Source organism: Typopeltis vanoorti, chromosome 5 (genome assembly GCF_054136105.1).
Source record: "Typopeltis vanoorti isolate ZY-2024b chromosome 5, IOZ_Tvanoo_1.0, whole genome shotgun sequence".
In the NCBI taxonomy this organism is placed as follows: Eukaryota; Metazoa; Arthropoda; class Arachnida; order Uropygi; family Thelyphonidae; genus Typopeltis; species Typopeltis vanoorti.
Genome location: NC_143553.1, coordinates 136843213 through 136862847, shown reverse-complemented (window position 1 = coordinate 136862847; position 19635 = coordinate 136843213). Strand labels below are relative to the sequence as shown.

At 36.8% G+C, this 19635-nt stretch overlaps 1 protein-coding gene across 1 annotated transcript in view; it reads left to right on the top strand.

Annotated features, from left to right (window-relative positions):
* Positions 1–19635, top strand: part of LOC150106851 (zinc metalloproteinase-disintegrin-like MTP8) — a 263774-nt gene that overhangs the window by 78894 nt on the left and 165245 nt on the right. Inside the window, exons 4-5 of the mRNA XM_090393491.1 lie at positions 806–918; positions 18942–19000. Coding sequence (XP_090249617.1) covers positions 806–918; positions 18942–19000 — 172 coding nt within the window. The remainder of the gene's footprint in view (positions 1–805; positions 919–18941; positions 19001–19635) is intronic.

The following is a 19635-nucleotide window of genomic DNA, read 5'->3' as shown; positions in this document are numbered from 1 at the left end:
AGGTGGCAACATGGTCATATTCATTACAGTCAAATTCTCAGATGCTAATACTATTTCCTCAATAATCTCCTATTACAGATTAGAGAGTTAGCTGCAGTAAGTTTTTCACTTGAAAAAGGAGCATGTTGTTAATGTATGGAGTGTTCAAGATTTTAAGGTTCAGTATGATAAATATTTTGTCAGTTGAATGAACTGAACCTCCTGTGGTGAGTCTGCCAACTCCATGGAGGGTGTAACAATAATAATAATATTGTGAAAATCTGCCAAGTGCATATTTCATTACAATTTGAATATCATTCATATGCACCAATGTTCTTTTTATTGTGGACACTTATTGTAATTTAGTTTATGAACTGAGTGAGTGATTGTTAAATATACTTATTTTAGGGTAGTATAAGAGTAACCAACAAACAAGATATAAATATATTCTCATCAATAAAAATTGCATGTTGTTTTTATTAGTATTTTTTAAATTATTTTTTTCTTTTATTGTCAGTTGTAGTGCTATTCTGTTTCTGATTGTTTTTTGTTGTTAATTTAATTAATCAGACTTCATGTAACTTGCAAACATGGAATATGCTGGCGCTTCTCCCTCTGTAATTGCTGTTACATATATTTCAAACTGTTAAGAGGTAGCAAGTTTAATGTATATGTATATAGGCAACTGACTGAAATTTGCTCAAGTTTTAACTCTCTTTAATTTGCCATAGCAAATGTATTACCACCTAGTTTTGCTACAGCAGTTTCTTATATTTTTTAGCTATTTTTATAATGTGAAACTTTATAATGTTATTTTTTAATATAGTGGAATTATGTATGATGGGAAAGATGTGCATTACATTGAGCCAGAACCATCTAATAAAAAAGATCATCTTCTGTTTAAAGCTGCTGACTTAAAACATCCAAATTTCACATGCGGTAAACTCCTTTTATTAACTTTTATTTTATTTTTATTAATTATTTTTGAGGCTGAAGCTGTCTTCCCTGTTGATTAAAGACAGCTTCTTTAGGACAAACAGAATCAAAGTGGTCAGATTTAAAAAAAAAAAAATGCTCACAATACACCATTGCTATCCTGTTCTGTGAACTCATAATTAACAGAACTTGACATCTTATCCAGCTGCCACTTAAATTCAATGAAAGTGCCTTGAAATATATCTGTAATTTGACTATCTTATTAATAATGCAGAGAAACTCAGATAACCTCAACAATGAAAACAGCTTCAGTCTAAATTATGTACTGAGCATGTGATTTAATTGTATAAATAATCTACAAAAAAAAAAAAAAGCAGTAAGCTTCCACAAGGTAACTGCAGTTGCAATGAGACATATGGCATGCACCATAATTAGTTGTGATGCTAGTGGGGATCATGACTTGAATGAGAAAGCTTAAAAGTGATAATGTTAAAAAGGATCAGTATGTAGTGAAGTATTGCAGTGTGGTTGAAAGATTTGTTGCCATGCTACCTAGATATAATGTTGAGCAGAAGAAAGAAGAAAATGGAGTTTATGGATGTGCAGAATAAGTCTGATGGAAAGAATTGAAATTGTATTAGCTAGAAATATTGCATGGGATGGTTTGTGTTAGGCATTTGAAGAAGGTTAGATGAAAGAGAGAGAGAGTGATAATGCAAAATGAAAGAATAACGAGAAATCCAATAAGAGTTGATATAGAAAGGCATGGAAGCAAAGACATGAGAAAGAATATAACATCTGTGGAAGGACAAAGGAAACGGGAGGGATCTGAAAATGAAGGACGAAATGTCAAAGGACTTGAGGAAAGGATGATGAGAGTGAATGAGAAAAAAAGAGAAGGGAAATGAAAGATATGAGGATAGGAAGGAGTAGTTGGTGAAGTTATGATCTAGTTAGGGATAACAGATGCATATCAACATCAGTTGTGTACTTGAGTCTCAAAACAAATTGTTATGTTATGAGTCTTTATTTGTTTGTTTATGAAGTAAGGAATATAAGTGGGAGGTACTCACTACTGCATACAATGCTCATCCAACCCCATCTTAAACTGATTCGATGTGTCCACATCCACAACACACTCAGGCAATGCATTCCACTCACCAACCACCCTCCATGCAAAGAACCTGCCTCTCACTCCCTTGCTCACATTCTTCTTATACAGTTTCCAGCAATGGCCTCTTGTTCTACTCCCCTCTCCCATTCTATGAAAAATCTCTTCCATGTCTACCTGATAACAACCCCTGACCAGCTTATATGTCTCAATCATATCCCCCCCCCCCTCTTTCTCCTATTCATGAGGCTCTGCAACTTACATTCTCTCAATCTGTCCTCATACTCCACATTCCAAAGACCACTGACTACCTTTGTGAATCTTCTCTGTACCCTTTCCAACATATCCTCGTCACAATGAAAACCAGGCGACTAAATCTGTGCACAATAATCCATATGAGGCCTGATCAAGGCTTTACACAATGGAATCATAACCTCTCTATTTCTGCATGTCAGTGTTCTCCGCATCATTGCCATTATTCGATGTGATGTCTTCACAACTTATGCAATGTGGCCCCTGAATTTCAGGTCCTTGTCCACATCACTCCTCGATCTCTCATCTCCTCTACTTCCATTAAAGTTTCTCCACCAAGTGTATACTTTGCATCCCATCACTGCTTACCAAATCTTAAAACCTTACACTTGGCAGCATTGAACTGACAGTTCCACTTACCTGCCCATTCATGCAATCTATTCAAGTCCTCTTGTAAGGCATTATCAGCCTGACTGTGCATTGCTCTCCCCAGTTTTGCATCATGCACAAACAGCTGGACATCACTAGCTAAACTCAACCCAATATCATTAACATACAAATTGAACAACAATGGCACCAAAACTGACCCCTGCAGCACACCGCTGGTAACCTTTCAGGATACTGCACCCCCATATACAACTCTGATACCTATCCGACAGCCAGTCGCCGATTCAACACAGAGGTCTGTTATCCAATCCCATCTGTTTTAATTTATTTAAGAGCTTACCATGTGGCAGTCTATTAAAAGCCTTTAAAAATCCAAGTAAATCCATTTATTATTTAATAATAAATAATATATTCAGAATGATGTTCACCAAGTATCATCATTATTATTATTATTATCCTAAGACCCCATGGAATCACAGACTCATCTAGAAAGTCCCTTTTGTCTAAGTTGAATGTGTTTCAAAATCTGAATGTGTTTAAGTGCGGTATGATAAGCTGTGCATATGCACAGCTTATCATACCACACTTAAACACATTCAGATTTTTTGCAGACACCATGCTCCCAGGCAGTGCATTCCAATTATTCACAACTCTCCAAACAAAAAACTTGCTTCTCACCCTTGCTATATAGCTTCCAGGGATGACCTCTTGTTCTCCCATCATCTTATGAAAAATTTCTTCAACATTGATCATGTAACAATCCCTTACTAATTTGTATGCCTCTATCATATCATCCCTCTTCCTCCTATCCGCTAAACCCTGTAAATTGCATTGTCTCAACTTTCCTCATATTCAATATTCTAGAGATCAGAAACTATTTTGGTCAATTGCCTCTGGACCCTCTCCAAAATCTCTTTACCATTTTGAAAACCAGGTGTCCAGATCTGTGCACATTAGTCCATTAGGTCTAATCATAGCTTTATACAATGGAACCAGAATCTCCTTACTTCTACAGGTCAGTGTGCTCTGCATCATTCCCAGAATTTGTTGTGCTGTCCTCACAATTTTGGCAGTGTCCTCTAAATTTCAGATACTTATCCACCATCACTCCAAGACCTCTTATTTCCTCCACCTTCAACAATATATCCCCACCAAGAGTAAATTCTACATCCTATCTTTGTTTTCCAAATTTTAAAACCTTAAATTTTGCAACATTGAACTGTCATCCCCGCTCCCTTACCTATTTACTCAATGTATTCAAGTCTTCTTGTAAGGCCACAACATCTGCTATATATCTCATAGCTTGTCACAACTTTGCAACATACAGTTGCAAACAGCTGTATATCCCATTCAAATCTTTCCCAATATCATTACATACAGGTTAAACAGCAATGGTCCCAAAACAGACTCCTAATGCACACCACTAGTGACTTTCCCCTTCTGGGATATTGACCCCCCCCCCCCCTCAACTTGTTGATACATATCAAACAGCGAATCTCCAATCCAGTGCACTAGTCTAATATCCAACCACTCAGTTCTAACTCATATTAAACAATTATGTCAAGGCACATGTAAACTCCCTTGCACATTCCTTAAAAATAAGCAGCGATATATCAAGTACAGCCTTATTAATATCAAGTTTGTTTAATTCCCCATTAATTCTCTCACTCACAATCAGTCTCTGCTCCTCATATACTGCTCTCAAACTCTCTATGATGTTACATTCACAAGGATGAAAGGCCTCTATGAACTGCTCATTAAATATCTCAACTATATCCTCTACAGCAGTTGTCCGTATAATACTATTTTCTCCAAACAATACCATCCTACCATAATCGTTATTATTTTTGCTGGCTACATATCGAAAGAACTCCCTGAGATTTTTTTTTTTTTTTTTTTTGGCTTCCTTGACTAACTGCTGCTCATTACTGAACTTTTGCTACCTTACCAACCAAGCCACCCTTGTTGTCTGTTCTTTGTATTCCTCATTGAATTGATTATTTCCACTCCTCTTATGTTGCCTCCATCCCTTTTTTTTTCTCTGCATTGCATGCTTAATTTCTTCATTCATCCATTTCACACCTACCTTATTTAATCTTCTGACCTTTTCAATACATTTAGTATGTCACCCAAGCAGCATTGATCTCCTTTCCACCAAAATCCTCATTCCATGCTACAGCTCGAAGCTGTCTCCTGAGCTTCTCATAATCACTAAGTAAGATAAGGATGTGATTCTATTGTATAATTCCATGATCAGATCATCTCAGTTTAAAGAGGCAAAGCAGCTTTAGTGAAGATGCTGAAGGAGAACAAAATAATATCAGGATTACAGAACATGACCTTTGTGGATTGGATACATTGAAGGCATGCAGTTTACAGAATTTTTAGATGATGGAGTAATAATCTTCTCATGTCTTCCACATCACTGCCAGAACTTTCTGTGTTGTCCTTACAATTTTGGCAGTGTCCTCTAAATTTTAGATCCTTATCCACCATCATCCCAAGATCTTTCATCTCCTCCACCTCCAACAATACATCTCCACCAAGTGTAAATTCTACATCCCATCTTTGTTTTCCAAATTTTAAAACTTTACACTTTATTACATTGAACTGGCAACTCCACTCCCATGCTCATTTACCCAGTCTATTCAAGTCTTCTTGTAAGGCCACAACAACAACAACATCTGCTCCAATTCACACAGCTCTTCCCAACTTTGCATCATCTGCAAACAACTGAATATCTTCATTCAGATCTTCCCCAATATTATTAACATACAGGTTAAACAGCAATGATCCTAAAACACATCTCCTGTTTTGTGATTGTGACTGGGACATCATCCTAGACTTCAGTTTTTGAGAGTTATCATGTAGTCTTGACTTTTGTGTGTGTCTGGAGAGGGAAAGAAATAAGCAATTTACCAACATGAAGGAGAATGAAATATATGTGGAATTAAAAAGTGAGTGATTTATAATAAACTTATAAAAATAAATTTATAATAAGCATGAGCTGTAGAAGAAGAAAATGCTGTGGAGGGTATATAAGAAAAAGGTGACTAGCAAACTCATGAACAGTACAATCGGGCAAGAAAGGCGACCAGCATGGCAAGGAAGGCAAAATCAGATTATGAGAAGAATTTAGCCGAGCAACCCAAAAGAAATCCCAAAGAGTTCTTTCGTTATGTGACAAGTAAGAGGAAAAATGGCTATGGAAGATTAACCTTAATGAGCGATGATAGTCACGAGGAGATGGAAGTGGATAAAATAGTTGAGTTACTGACTGACCACTTTGCAAGCATATATCTTCCTAATGAGGTTACTGCTTTAACCTATGTGACAGATACTAATGTGGGAACAGTGGTGGATGAATTGGAGGTTCTTATGATATTGCAGAGTCTCAATGTAAATACAGCTGTGGGATTAGATGAGATATCAGTTAGAGTTTTGTGAGAATGTGCAAGAGAACTGGCAATGCCTTTGACTAAGCTGTTTAATTTAAGTCTCAGCTTGGGTAGAGTTCGAAGGGAGTGGAAAGAGGACAAAATTATTCCTTTACATAAGGATAAACCTCCTAAGACTACAGTAGCAAATTATAGACTAATCAGTATCTCAGGCATGGTTGTAAAAATATGATACTGTATGAGGGTCAGCATGGCTTTATGAAGGGTTGGTCATGCCTTAGTAATTTACTAACTTTTTATAATAGAGAAACAACTGAGTTGGATAAAGGAAATGCCTACACAATGATTTTGTTGGATTTTATTATTATTATTAGACACCTCCAGGGAGCCCAAGGACTCATCGTGGGAGGGCACACCACTCTATTTCGCTAAATACGTCTCATCTTCTCCACTACTAATTAATTCTCCAACTACGACACTACTACTACTACTACCATCCACGCCATCTATCACCCAGCATCACCAGCAACAGTATTTTTTGTCTGTAAATTGCATGTGTTTTGAAGGCTGATTTGTCTGTATGCAGGATGAAAAACCCAAGTTTCATGGAGAAAAAACCCTTCTACCACCGTATGAGATTGGCTAACTCACCTTCAATTGAAAAAGCCCACAAAAGGATTCCCCCTCATCATGATGAGGATTGAACCCACATCTTTTCCAATCGAAGGGAGCAATGTTCCACTATTCTTCCAATTGCGCTACGGTAGCTACAGTGGAACACTGTTATGCAAATTAGAACAAATGTGGATGGATATGTCAGACACTAGTTAAGTGGATAAGAGGGTGGCTGTGGACAAATATTAAAAAGTGGTATATTGAGGGGCAGAATCAAGGCAAAAACAGGTGACTACTGGTGTGCCACAAGATTCAGTGCTGGGACCACTGGTGTTTAATTTGTACATAAATGATATAGAAAATAACCTGAAAGGAAATATTCAGTGGTTTGCTGATGATGTGAAATTAAGTAAAGTAATAGTCAATCAAGGTGATGTGTAGAGCTTGCAGGATGATTTAAATAGGCTGCCTGTATGGACAAAAGTTAATCTGTGTCAGTTTAATGTCGGGAAATGTAAAGTTATGTACTTTGGGATAAATAGATTACAAGCCGTTTATCACATTCATGGCACTCTACTCCAGGAAACAGATGAAGCTAGAGATTTATGGATTACTTAGCTTACTTAGAAGATTACTTAGCTAGTGAAGAGCACATTAACAAGTAGAGATAAGGAAGTTGTAATTTCTGTTTATAAGGCCTTGATATGCCTTATATGCCTTGAGCACAGTAATCCACATATGGATTACTGTGCTCAAGTCTGGTCTCCTGGGTTTCTTGGGATCGAGAAAGCGGTGAAGAGGATTCAGAGGCAAGTGACCAAGATGGTGAGTGGCCTTTGGAATGTTCCCTATGAGGATAGATTGAAGGTGTATAGATTGCAGAAGTTGGTTGGGAAAAGAGGGGATATGATAGAAACATTTAAGTTGCTTTATAGGATAGATGCAAGGGAAATATTTCTGCATTTGACTAGAGGGATCAGAACAAGGGATCATATCCCTGGAAGCTGAATAAAGGTATGGTCAATAGGGGTGTTAGGACTAGATTTTTTGCTTGGAGTGGTGAATGAGTGGAATGGGTTGCCACAGTCGGTTGTGAGTGCTTTTTCTGTTAATGGGTTCAAGGAGAGGTATGATAGATTGTGTGGTTAAATTGGGTCTCCAGCGATGAGTCTTCAGACTCTATGGAGGAGCCGTATAATAATAATAACTTTTAATCATATCCTCTCTCTCTCTCTCTCTCCCCTCTGCCAGTCGGTGACCAAATCTGTGCACAGTAGTCAACATGTGGTCACTGAATCATAGCCTTATAAGAGGGATCATAACCTCCCTATCTTTACTTGTCTGTGTTCTTCAATATCCAGGTAATCCTCTGAGTTATTTTACCAACTCTTGCAATATATTCTCTGAATTTCAAATCTCTATCCACCATCACCCCGAGATCCCTAGCCTCATCAATTACCTGTAATCTAGTACTATCAGTATAATTACAAAGTATGTAATCCTTTTTCCAAAGTGAATTACCTTATATTTTACAACATTAAATTGATAACCATCGTCTTTTTCCCACACTGCCAATGTATTTAAGTCTATCTTCAAGATATCTAATATATATCACCTTTATCAACTATTGCCCTCCCCAAGTTTGCATTATCAGCAAAGGACTCAATATTCCCTTTCAAATCTTCTGCTATATCATTAATGTACAAATTAAACAGTAGTGGTCCTAGTACAGAGCCCTGGGGCATCCCATTAGTCACCCTCATTTTCACTGATCACTCTGTCATACACCACTCTCTGATGTCTGTCTCTCAGCCCCCCCCAATCCATGGCACCAACCTCATATCCATTCCCATTTGCTTCAACTTACATAATACTTTTCCATGTGATATTCTGTCAAATGCCTTTGCAAAGTCCAGCAGTATCATAGTGTAACCATTTCCTTTATCCATTTCTGCTGTCACCTTATTATAAAATGTGAATAAATTACTGAAGCAGGACATCCCTTTTACAAAGCCATGCTTCCCCTTATATAATATCAATATTCCTATCCACCCATTCCTGAATTTTACTTTTAACCAACTTTTCCAATACTTTATCCACTACTTAGAGATACTAATTAGCCTGTAATTTGTACTTTTGTCTTGGAGCCACCTTTATATAATGGAACTATCTTAGCCTCTTTCCACTCCCATGGAACTTTACCAGAGTTGAGACTTAGATTAAACAACTTCATCAGGCACTACCAGTTCACTTGCACATTTGGATAGCACATAATCTGACATACAATCCAAGCCTACTGCTGCTGTATTCACATTGATATTTTTCAGTATACTGAGTAACTCCAGTTCATCTACCTCAATTCTCATACCAGTCTTTGTTAGTCAGTCACTGCAAATTCACCACCTGGATGATATTAATGATCACTTTTTTTGGGGGGGGGAATAGGTTTATTACTAAAGGGATATGGATGGTGATGGTTTAGAACTGCAGGAGGAGAGCGTTTTGTTGAATACTAGATGTTAGTAAGGTAGTGCGATGGGATGAGATTACAGAATGTGTTTCAAGGGAATATACTAAGGAACTGATGGTACCATTGACCTGGCTGTTTTTATGTGACTCCCACCCACAAAAGATTCTAAACCTATAGTACATCAGTACTGTGGTGGAATAAGAGATTTTTTAAATTTCTATTTAATATCTTCTTGTATTTTTTATTTAGTTTTTTCATAATCGAGAAAAGTAACCTTTTAGATAACCCAGAAAAAGTTTTCAAGCTATGTCAAGTGTAAATTGGATAGTTGTCTCACACCAAGTTATGAAATTTATCTCCTACCTAAAGACATTCACGAACATCCATGGTCATGGTGGGATTTAATTCCACAGTCTGTTGATGGGGAATACTAGATGCAAATGCAATAACCACTCAACTAATCAGGCAGGCATTACAAATGGAAATTCCCCTAATGAGTGAAAGGAGGATAAGATAGTGGCAATGCATAAGTGTTAGGAGAATGGCGTTATCATGCTACCCAGTTATATTGCTTCTTGGGAGAAATTGGCAAATGCTGATATACAGAATTGGATAGATGCAGTTAATCTTATTCACAAAAGCTAGCATGGATTTGTCAGGGGGATGCCCTTATTCCAGTGATCTGTCTTTTATAATAATAAAATAATAATGTGTTGACAAGAGAGGGACATATACTGCCATTTTCTGGATTTTACAAATCTGTTTAACAGAATGCTGCATGATTAATTGATATTTAAGTTACAGTGTATGGGTTTAGACATCACGTTAGTGTATTGGATTGGTAGCTGGCTATGATAGATATTATTAAGTGTATGAGGAGAAATGCTGGCCTGATTGGCCAAGTGGTTAGTGTATCCACTCTCCAGCCAAAACACTGCTGGTTCAAATTCCATTGTGGGCATGGATGTTTGTGATTGTTTGGAAATGCTAGTGGTGGTGGTGGTGGTGGTGGTGGGTGGTAGACGGTATTGATGTAATTGTAGTTGGTCGAGACTACAATGTGTCCTCCCTTGATGAGTATTTGGACTCCCTGGAGGTGTCATGTAATAATAATAAATATCAGGGAGAAGGATGGTTACAAGCAAGGCACATAGTGTACATTACTGGGACTTTTACTCTTCAACCTTAATTTCAGTGGTAATGTCTCTGGATTGTATAGAGAGATTTAACTATTTGCAGATGATGGGAACCTTAGGAGGGTTACTAGTAATAGGGCCAATGATGTGGCTCTTCAGGAAGATTTGCATAAGCTAGAAAGGGGAGCAGCAAATGAATGGGGATGTTGGTTTGATGCAAATAAATGTAATGTTTTGAAATTTTGGGATTTATAGATCAGAAGCTGCATACTCTATTGGTGGAACTATACTAGAGGGAGTGGAAGAGATAGGGATCTTGGCATGATGGTAGATAGAAATTTGAAGTTCAGGGAATATATTGCTAATGTGAGGAAGATAACCCAGAGGAGATTGCTGCAATATCTAAGAAGGATGTTGACTAGCAGAGATAACAGGGTTGTTCCATTGTGTAAAGTCCTGATCAGATCACATCACACATGGATTACTGTGCTCATGTCTAGTCACCAGAATTTGAAAGTGATAAATTAACTTTTTAAGAGGATACAGAAGAGAATAACAAAAATGATATAAGGACAGCTGAATGTTGGTTATGAGGATAGATTGAAGGCATCTAATCTACAGAGTTTAGTGGACAAAAGACGACAAAATGATACGATTGAGATTTGAGCTATTCAGAGATATTTACTGGCTTGACACTGAGGAAATTTTCATATAGTATAAAGGGAAGAAAAAATACCCTGTGCCATCCCTGGAAGTTAAAAGGAGGTAAGAGCTCTACCTCTTACTTCCTTTGAGAAGTAGCTTTTATGCATGGAGGACTTCTTGATAGGACTATGGAATGCATTGCTTGAGAGGGTGGCGAGTGTGTTTACAGTGACTGAGTTAAAGGAACGTTAGTATGATAGATTTTGTGTTGTCTAAGATGGACCTCCATGATGAATATTCACTTCAGGAAGGTCCTGAATAATCATAATAATTTATATTTGAATAGTTTTAATGGGCCATGTGTACTAGACATATTTATAGATACTTATATGGCTTACACATATAAAAAAAATATTGAATTTTATTCAAATTCTTGTGGAAAGGCTTAGACGTTGGTTATGCATTTTTTACTAAGTAATTTAAGGAAATTACAATCAACTAGGATATACATTAAAATAAATTTTAATATACTTCAATATTTCGGCAATGTCACGTTGCCATTTTCAAGAAACTTAAGAACAATCCAAACCTCAACAAATTTGGCTGCATGAGACTGCCTCAAATTTGGGAAACCTACATCAGAAGACTTTCAGCCCAATCGTCCAAGAATACCAACATTGCCCACTAGGGGGCACCATCAGGACTTTAGGAGAAATAATAGCTTCCTGCTTCTTCCTCATTTACTGCTTGTTGTGCCTGCGTGCACGTGTCTTGTTCTTAAGTTTCTTGAAAATGGCAACGTGACGTTGCCGAAATATTGAAGTATATTAAAATTTATTTTAATGTGTATCCTAGTTGACGTTGTAATTTCTTTAAATTACTTAGTAAAAAATAACATGAACCTCATTGGGGAGACAGACTAGTAATTTTCAAAACATGAATCATGATGTAACATGAAGATTGACAGGAAGACATATTTAGTGGATGTTGTTATAGGCCTAGAAATGTGGAGGGTGGTGATGAAGAAATGTATAAACAACTTGGATTAGTGAACAAAGGAAGGGCAATTAGTATGGGTGATTTTAATTATGGCAGTATAGATTGGAATGAAGAGAGAGCATTTGGGAATAAGGAAATGAATTTCTTGAGTTCTTGAAAGATAACTATCTCAGGCAGCATGTAAAGGAGAGCATTCGAGGATCGAGAGTTTTCGATCTGATCATTTCATCAGGGGATGTAATTATGAGTAGGGATTCACACTTTCTTCCAGTTGGTGAGAGTGATCATGAAGTGATCACCTGGGTTGTGGCTAGAGGAAAGGATGTATGTGGAATTATAAGGTAGGTGATTATGACAAGCTTAGGAGACAGCTTGTCATAATCACCTAGTAGCTATAGCATGGAACGAGGAGTTGAGCAGTAAGGAAATAAATGCTGCTTGGGAACTGACAAAGAAATACAGCATCGATGTGTGAATGTATTCCAAAGGCCAAAAGGCTGAATAAGGTAGGTGTAAAATGGATGAATGAGGAGCTTAAGCATGAAATCTGGAAGAAGGGACTTTGGAAGCAGTACAAGATGAATAATGGTAATAATCAGTTACATGAAGAGTATAAAGAATAAGCTAGGAGACTCAGTAAGGACAACAAAAGTGCAGCATGAGCAAAAATTGCCAAATCAGACAAAGAAAAACCCTACAGAGTTTTTTAGATATGTGGCAAGTAGAAGGAAGAGTGATCATGGTAGGATGATGTTAATAGATGAAAATGGTAGAATGGTAACTGCTGCAAAAGACATTGTAGAGGTATTCAGTGATCAGTTTATAAGGGTGTTTCATCCTGATCCAGATGCAGTCACGAGGAACTTAACTATAGAGGACATGGGAGAGGATGGCTTAATTGTGAGTGAGCAGGAGGTATTTGATGAAATAAATAATCTTAATGTCAATAAGGTGATAGGATTTGATGACATATCACCATGCATCTTAAGGGAATGTTCCAGGAAATTGGCATGCCTGTTTAATAAGAATCTTACAACAACACAGGTTCCAAGGGAGTGGAAGGAGGATAAAATAGTTCTGCTGTGTAAAGGTGGTAATAAGGCTATAGCTTCAAATTATAGACCAATCTGTATATCTGGAGTTGTGGTGAAGGTACTGGAGAGAGAGAGAGAGAGAGAGAGAGAGAGAGAGAGAGAGAGAGAGAGAGAGATTGGTGAGAAGTGGGATACAAAAATTCACTGACAACAGCAGTATTCTCTGTAGTTATCAGCATGGGTTTATTAAAGGGAGATCATGTTTTACTAACTTACTTATGTACCCATTATTGTTTAACCTTTATAATGGACAGATGATTAGACAGGCACTCGAGGATGTAGAAGAAGGAATAAAAATAAATGGAAGAATCATTAACAACTTAAGATATGCTGATGAAGTAGTTGTGATGGCAGAAAGTGAAAATGGATTACAACAAATTGTTCAAAGAATTGAAAACTCCTGCAAAGAGTACGGACTAAGGATTAACACAAAGAAGACCAAGATAATGATAATGGGCAGAAAATAGGAGATAATGTAAAGATAAGATGTGGAGGAAAGATTTTAGAAGAAGTGGAAAGATTTCAATATTTAGGTAGCTGGATCTCAGAGAAAGGAACTTTACAGTTGGACATTAGAAATACAACAGGTAAACTAAATTGGCATTTATGGAAATGAAGAGAATTTTAATAAACAAGAATATTAAAATAGGTGTTAGAGTTGGAATAGTTAAAGCAATAGTTTGGAGTATTGCAAGTTACAGAAGTGAGTCATGGACACTCAGAAAGAGAGATATGGAAAGAATTAATGCATTGGAAATGTGGTGTTTTAGAAAGATGGAAAAGATTAGCTATACAGAGAGAATATCAAATCAAGAAGTTTTAAGGAGAGTTGGGATGGAAAGAACACTGCTCAAAAATATTAAGCAAAGAAAGACCAGATTTGCAGGACATCTTCTGAGAGGTTCTTCGGGACACCTGACAAGAACTATATTACAAGGAAACAGACCGAGTGAAATGGAGAAGAGCTGTTCATCTGCTGCAACCTTTTTTCTAGAGGATGCTACCAGACGACAACAACGACTTATGTACTATAACAAGGTGACAAATACCTTGGACAGGGGAGATGTATATACAGTGCTGTATTTAAATTTTGCAAAAGCTTTTGATAAACTGCCACATAAGCTGGTAAATAAATTGAAACAGGTGGGATTGGATAACAGACGTCTGAGTTGGATCAGTGACTAGCTGTCAGATAAGTATCAGAAAGTTGTATGTGGGGATATCCTGAAATAGGAAAGTCACTAGTGGTGTACCGCAGTATGCAGATGATGCAAAATTGGGGGGAGCAATGCAGAGTCAAGTGGATGTTATGGCCTTACAGGAGGACTTGAATACATTGCATGAATGGGCAGGTAAGTGGAACTATCAGTTCAATGTTGCAAAGTGTAAGGTTTTGAGATTTGGTAAGTAACAATGGGATGCAAAGTACACTTGGTGGGGAAATTTTAAAGGAAGTAGAGGAGATGAGAGATCTAGGAGTGATGGTAGGGGCCACATTGCACAAGTTTCACAAATTGAGCAATGTGGCCCCCTGAATTTGTGGCAGTGTGGTCCCAGATGTCACATCGGATAATGGCAATGATCCATATGAGGCCTTGATCAGGCCTCATATGGATTATTGTGCACAGATTTGATTGCTGGGTTTTCATGGTGATGAGAATATGTTGGAAAGGGTCCAGAGAAGATTTACACAGGTGGTCAGTGGTCTTTGGAATGTGGAGTACGAGGACAGATTGAGAGAATGTAAGTTTCAAAGCCTCGTGAATAAGGGGAAGAGGGTGGAATATGATTGAGGCATATAAGATAGTCAGGGACATGGAACAGATTTTTCATAGAATGGGAGAGGTAGAACCCAAGGCCTTCACTGAAAACTGTATAAGGAGGGTGTGAGGAGGTTCTTTGCTTGGAGAGTGGTTGGTGAGTGGAATACAATTCCTGAGTGTGTTGTGAATGTAGACACATTGAATCAGTTTAAGGCATGGCATGAGCATTGTGTGCAATAGTGTGCACCTCTCATGATGAGTCTCTGGCTCCATGGAGGTCAGATGATAATAATAATAAGAATGGGTAAGAAACATGTGCTTACTAGCTCTTGTCTCTGTCACAAATGAGTTGATAGGATTACATTATTCAAGTTCAAAGAAACAAGTGTAAAAGTGATCCAAAATCAGTTAATAAAAATAAATAAAATAAACAAAAAACATTATGAACAATTAATAGCAATCACTTCCCAAAACTTAGAGATTGGCATACAGGCAGAGATGTTAAGATTCAGATGATTTCACATGTTTTAAGGAAAAAAATGATCAAATTTGAACTTGCTGCAATGAAATATGGAAAAAGGCATAAAGCATTACACAGAGATTAAGCTAATAAATTACGTTTTGAGATTGTCCAAACTCTATACAGAGCTTTTTTGCCTCCTTTGAATATACTCTTCTCAGAAGTATAGGCTCTTCGTTCCCTGTGCCAGAACACCAATTTTGTCATCACAAAGGTAATGTGACTGTCATGAATGCCACTGAGTATAGTTGTAAAATTAATATCTTATTGAGGGTTGGTCAACCTAGAATGTTATCAGCAGGAATCCAACAAAAAGTCAAATACAGTTGTTTAAATTAAATAAATTATTGGACAATGTACAATCTTGGGATGCCCCTACACTTTGAGAGGATACAAATTTATCATGTTCATCTGCCTCGTTTCTATGGTCTACCTAAATTCCACAAGGATGGCAATCCATTATGCCAAGTAATGGACTATATTGGCTCTCTCACTTACTGTTGAAAGTTTTTCACTTAGTTATCAATTATATTAAAGATGCCAAGAAATTATATTCATATTTAATTCTTTATCCAAGTGTAAGCAAACAAGATTGTGTGTGTGTGTGTGCGTGTGCATGCACATGCGCACAAAGTATCTTCATGACTAGGCTACTTGTATATAGTGTCTAATGACTTCACATTAATTGCCTTAGTATCTCGTAATGCAAAACACGCATCCTTTCAGGTGTGTATAATGCTAGGCATTATGGTAAGGGCCACCATCCAGGTTTCAATGTTTATTGAAGCACTGTTAAAGAGCAGAGGGTACCTCTCTAAAAATTAAGTGATCCAAAAATGCTGAATCTCACTGAGTGACCCAAAAAGGATCACTACTAAACTCATAAAACTCACATCAGTGGCTTTACTCAGTGATAGGTAAAAACCTACCACTATGCATTACTCCCCAAAATCAAGCCCAAAGATGAATGTTATTAAAACATCATCAGTGGGAATAAAACCTAGAAGAGATACCAAGGTTGAACTAATGCGCAAGTCATATATTTCCAATATAGAAGTAGTGAAAAGGTGTAACACTTTATTATTAAAATACTCTGGATTAGAGAAAATTGCTGAAAGTTTTTTCACTTGGTTATAAATTAAATTAAAGATGCCAAGAAATTATGCTTTATGTTTTATATTTATTTTATAATTATATTTTATATTTTAAATAAAAGTTTCTGCATGAAGTATCTTCATGAGTAAGTTACTTCTTTACTTACTTAATCTATCCTCTTCTACCTTTTACGGCGTTGAGGTTATTCTTATTTATTGCATCTGTAATGAGGATAAGGTGGTTAGCCCTATGTCTTTCAGTGTGTCCTATATCTGTAGACGTGTGTGTGTGTGTGTGTGTTCATGGGGCTGATTTGCCTATTCTAGGGGACAAAAAACCCGAGTTTCTGGGTGAAAAAAGCCCCCTATGTCCATAAGAGACTAACTAATTCACCTTTCGTTGAAAGAGATTAGATAAAGATTCCTCACATCACTGATGGGAATTGAACCTAGGTCTTTCTGACCAAAGGACTTCGTCTATAACGACTGAGCTACGGAGGCTCAGGTTACTTGTATATAGTGGCTAATATATATAGGTTATTCCTGGAAGTTAAAGGTGTGGTTAGTAGGGATGTGAGGACTAGGTTTTTTGCTTGGATAGTTGTGAATGAGTGGAATGGGTTGCCAGAGTCAGTTGTGAGTGCTTTTTCTGTTAATGGGTTCAAGGAGAGATATGATAGATTGTGTAGATAGTTTGGGTCTCCTGATGAGTCTTTGAACTCTATGGAGGCAGCCGCACAATAATAATAATAATAATGACTTCACATTAATTGCTGTAGCATCCCATAATGAAAATCACACATCAATCATAAGGTGTTACACCCTTTTTACTACTTATATATGGAACGTATATGACTTCCGGAATTACTTCAACCTTGGTATCTCTTCCGAGTCTGACTTTCACTGATTTACATATTTTATGACTGTAAATCTGTGTGTGTTCATGGGCCGGTTTGCCTGTTCTGAGGGACGAAAAACCTGAGTTTCCAGGTGAAAAAACCCTCTACCTCTGTAGAGGGTTTTTTCACTAACTCACTAAAGGTGAGTTAGCCACTCACCTTTAGTCGAAAGAGACAAAATAAAGGTTCCTCATGTCATGGATGGGAATTGAACCCAGGTCTTTCCAACCAAAGGGCTTCGTCTATATCGACTGAGCCTTGGTATAGATGCACTTCCCATAATGCATAGAATTATACACACGTGAAAGGATATGTGCTCGATATTATGGGATACTAAGGCAATTAATGGAAAGTCATTTGCCATTATATACAAGTAGCCTAGTCATGAAGATAGTTTACATGCAAACTTGGTTTGCTTCAGAGTCAGAATTACTTCAGTTTCTCGAGAAAATAAACTCTTTGTACTTATGTATCAAGTTCATTATTGAACACGATTCTAACAACCATCTGCCCTGTTTTGGATACCTGAATAACTCAAAATCCTCCAGATCATGTAGAATTTTCAGTTTATCAAAAACCAACCTTTACTTCAGATACTTTAAACTCATCCTTATACCATTATTCAGAAGATAGGTATTATCAAGACTCTTGATGATACCTATCTTATACACAAAAAAAAGGTATTATCAAGAGTCTTTTAGATAGAGCTCGTATGATCTGCTCTTCTAATTCCCTTTTGTTAGATGAACTGAATAAGATTAAAAGCAATCTGATGTCTAATGGATACAATGAAACTACCATTCAAAAAGTTATTGATAATTATTATCTATCTGCCAATTCACAACCCAATAGGAAAAGAATTTCAGAATTTACCCTACCTTAAAGAAACCTTTGAACAACTGGCATGGATTCTTCACAAATTGAATTGTACACTTCCTTCAAACCACCTTGGAAACTGTCTTCCTTCTTACCATCTACAAAAGATACATTATCACCTCTTTCTCCTTACTAGGTGCCTATCAGGTGCCTTGCTCATGTCATCTTCTGCTATTTTGGACAGACTGGCCACTCTGCTTTCCATATAATCCAAGAACATGAAGGCTGTATTGCATTTTTGAAATCCGACAAGTCTAGCCTTGCTTCTCATGTCATTAACGCTGAGCATAGAGGTCTCCAAAATCAGGCAAGGATTCTTTATTCCAGCAAGTTCAAATTTGATTGTCTTTTCCTTGAAACATGTGAAACTCGATAAAACCATCCAAATCTTAACTGCTCTGACCGTATGCCTATCTCTAAGTTTTGGGAAGTGATTTCTATTAATTGTTCATAATGTTTTTTTAATGTTTTTTTTTTGTTGTTGTTTGTTTATTTTATTTATTTTTTATCTATGTAACTTTTCACAATTGTTCTTTTGAACTCTAATAGTGTAATCCTATCAACTCAGCTGCAACCATGACACAAACTAGTAAGCACATGCACATTATGACATATTCTTATGATTCCTATTTTGAATGTAGTTACCAGTCTGTCTCCCATGCTGTTCATGTTACATTGGATGAAATATATTGGAGTGCTTGAATAAAATTCTATATTTTTTATATGTGTAAGCCGTACAAGTATCTATAAGTAATTTATATTTGCAGGTGTTGCAGATTCTCCGCACTCCTTGGCACAAGCTCAGGTATTAGACAGACTACATCGAGTAAGTTTTAAATAAAACATATATACTGTTTGATATATTACAAAGAATATATACTTATTATTTTACTACATGCAATATTGAATATCTACAAAGATAATGAAATAAAAATAAAAATAAATGAAAAAATGACTGAAAAACAATCTATAAACCAAGGAGTAAGACAGGGATGCCCTCTGTCTCCAACACTTTTCAATATTTACATTTATGAAATATTAATACAGTGGAATACCTTAAACAATCCAGGTATAGAAATTTCCCAGAATAACAAAATAAATATGCAATTATTTGCAGATGATCAGGTAATAATAATATCAGATAAGGAAGACAATTTACAAAGAGCAATATATATTTTAAATGTTATAGTAGAACAGTTTGGAATGAGAATTTCCATAGATAAAACTAAAACAATGGCATGTTGGAAGTTTTATCCCACTTGGTTAGACTATAATAAATTTAGTTTAATTCTTTATCCAAGTGTAAGCAAACAGTTTGCGCCTGAAGTATCTTCAGGACTGAGGCAACTTATGGTAAAGGTGGACCAAGCTCTCATCAGTCCTTATCTTAGTATCTCCCATAATGCAGAGCACATCTCCTTGTGGACATGTATAATGCTATGTATTAAGGGAAGGGCCACT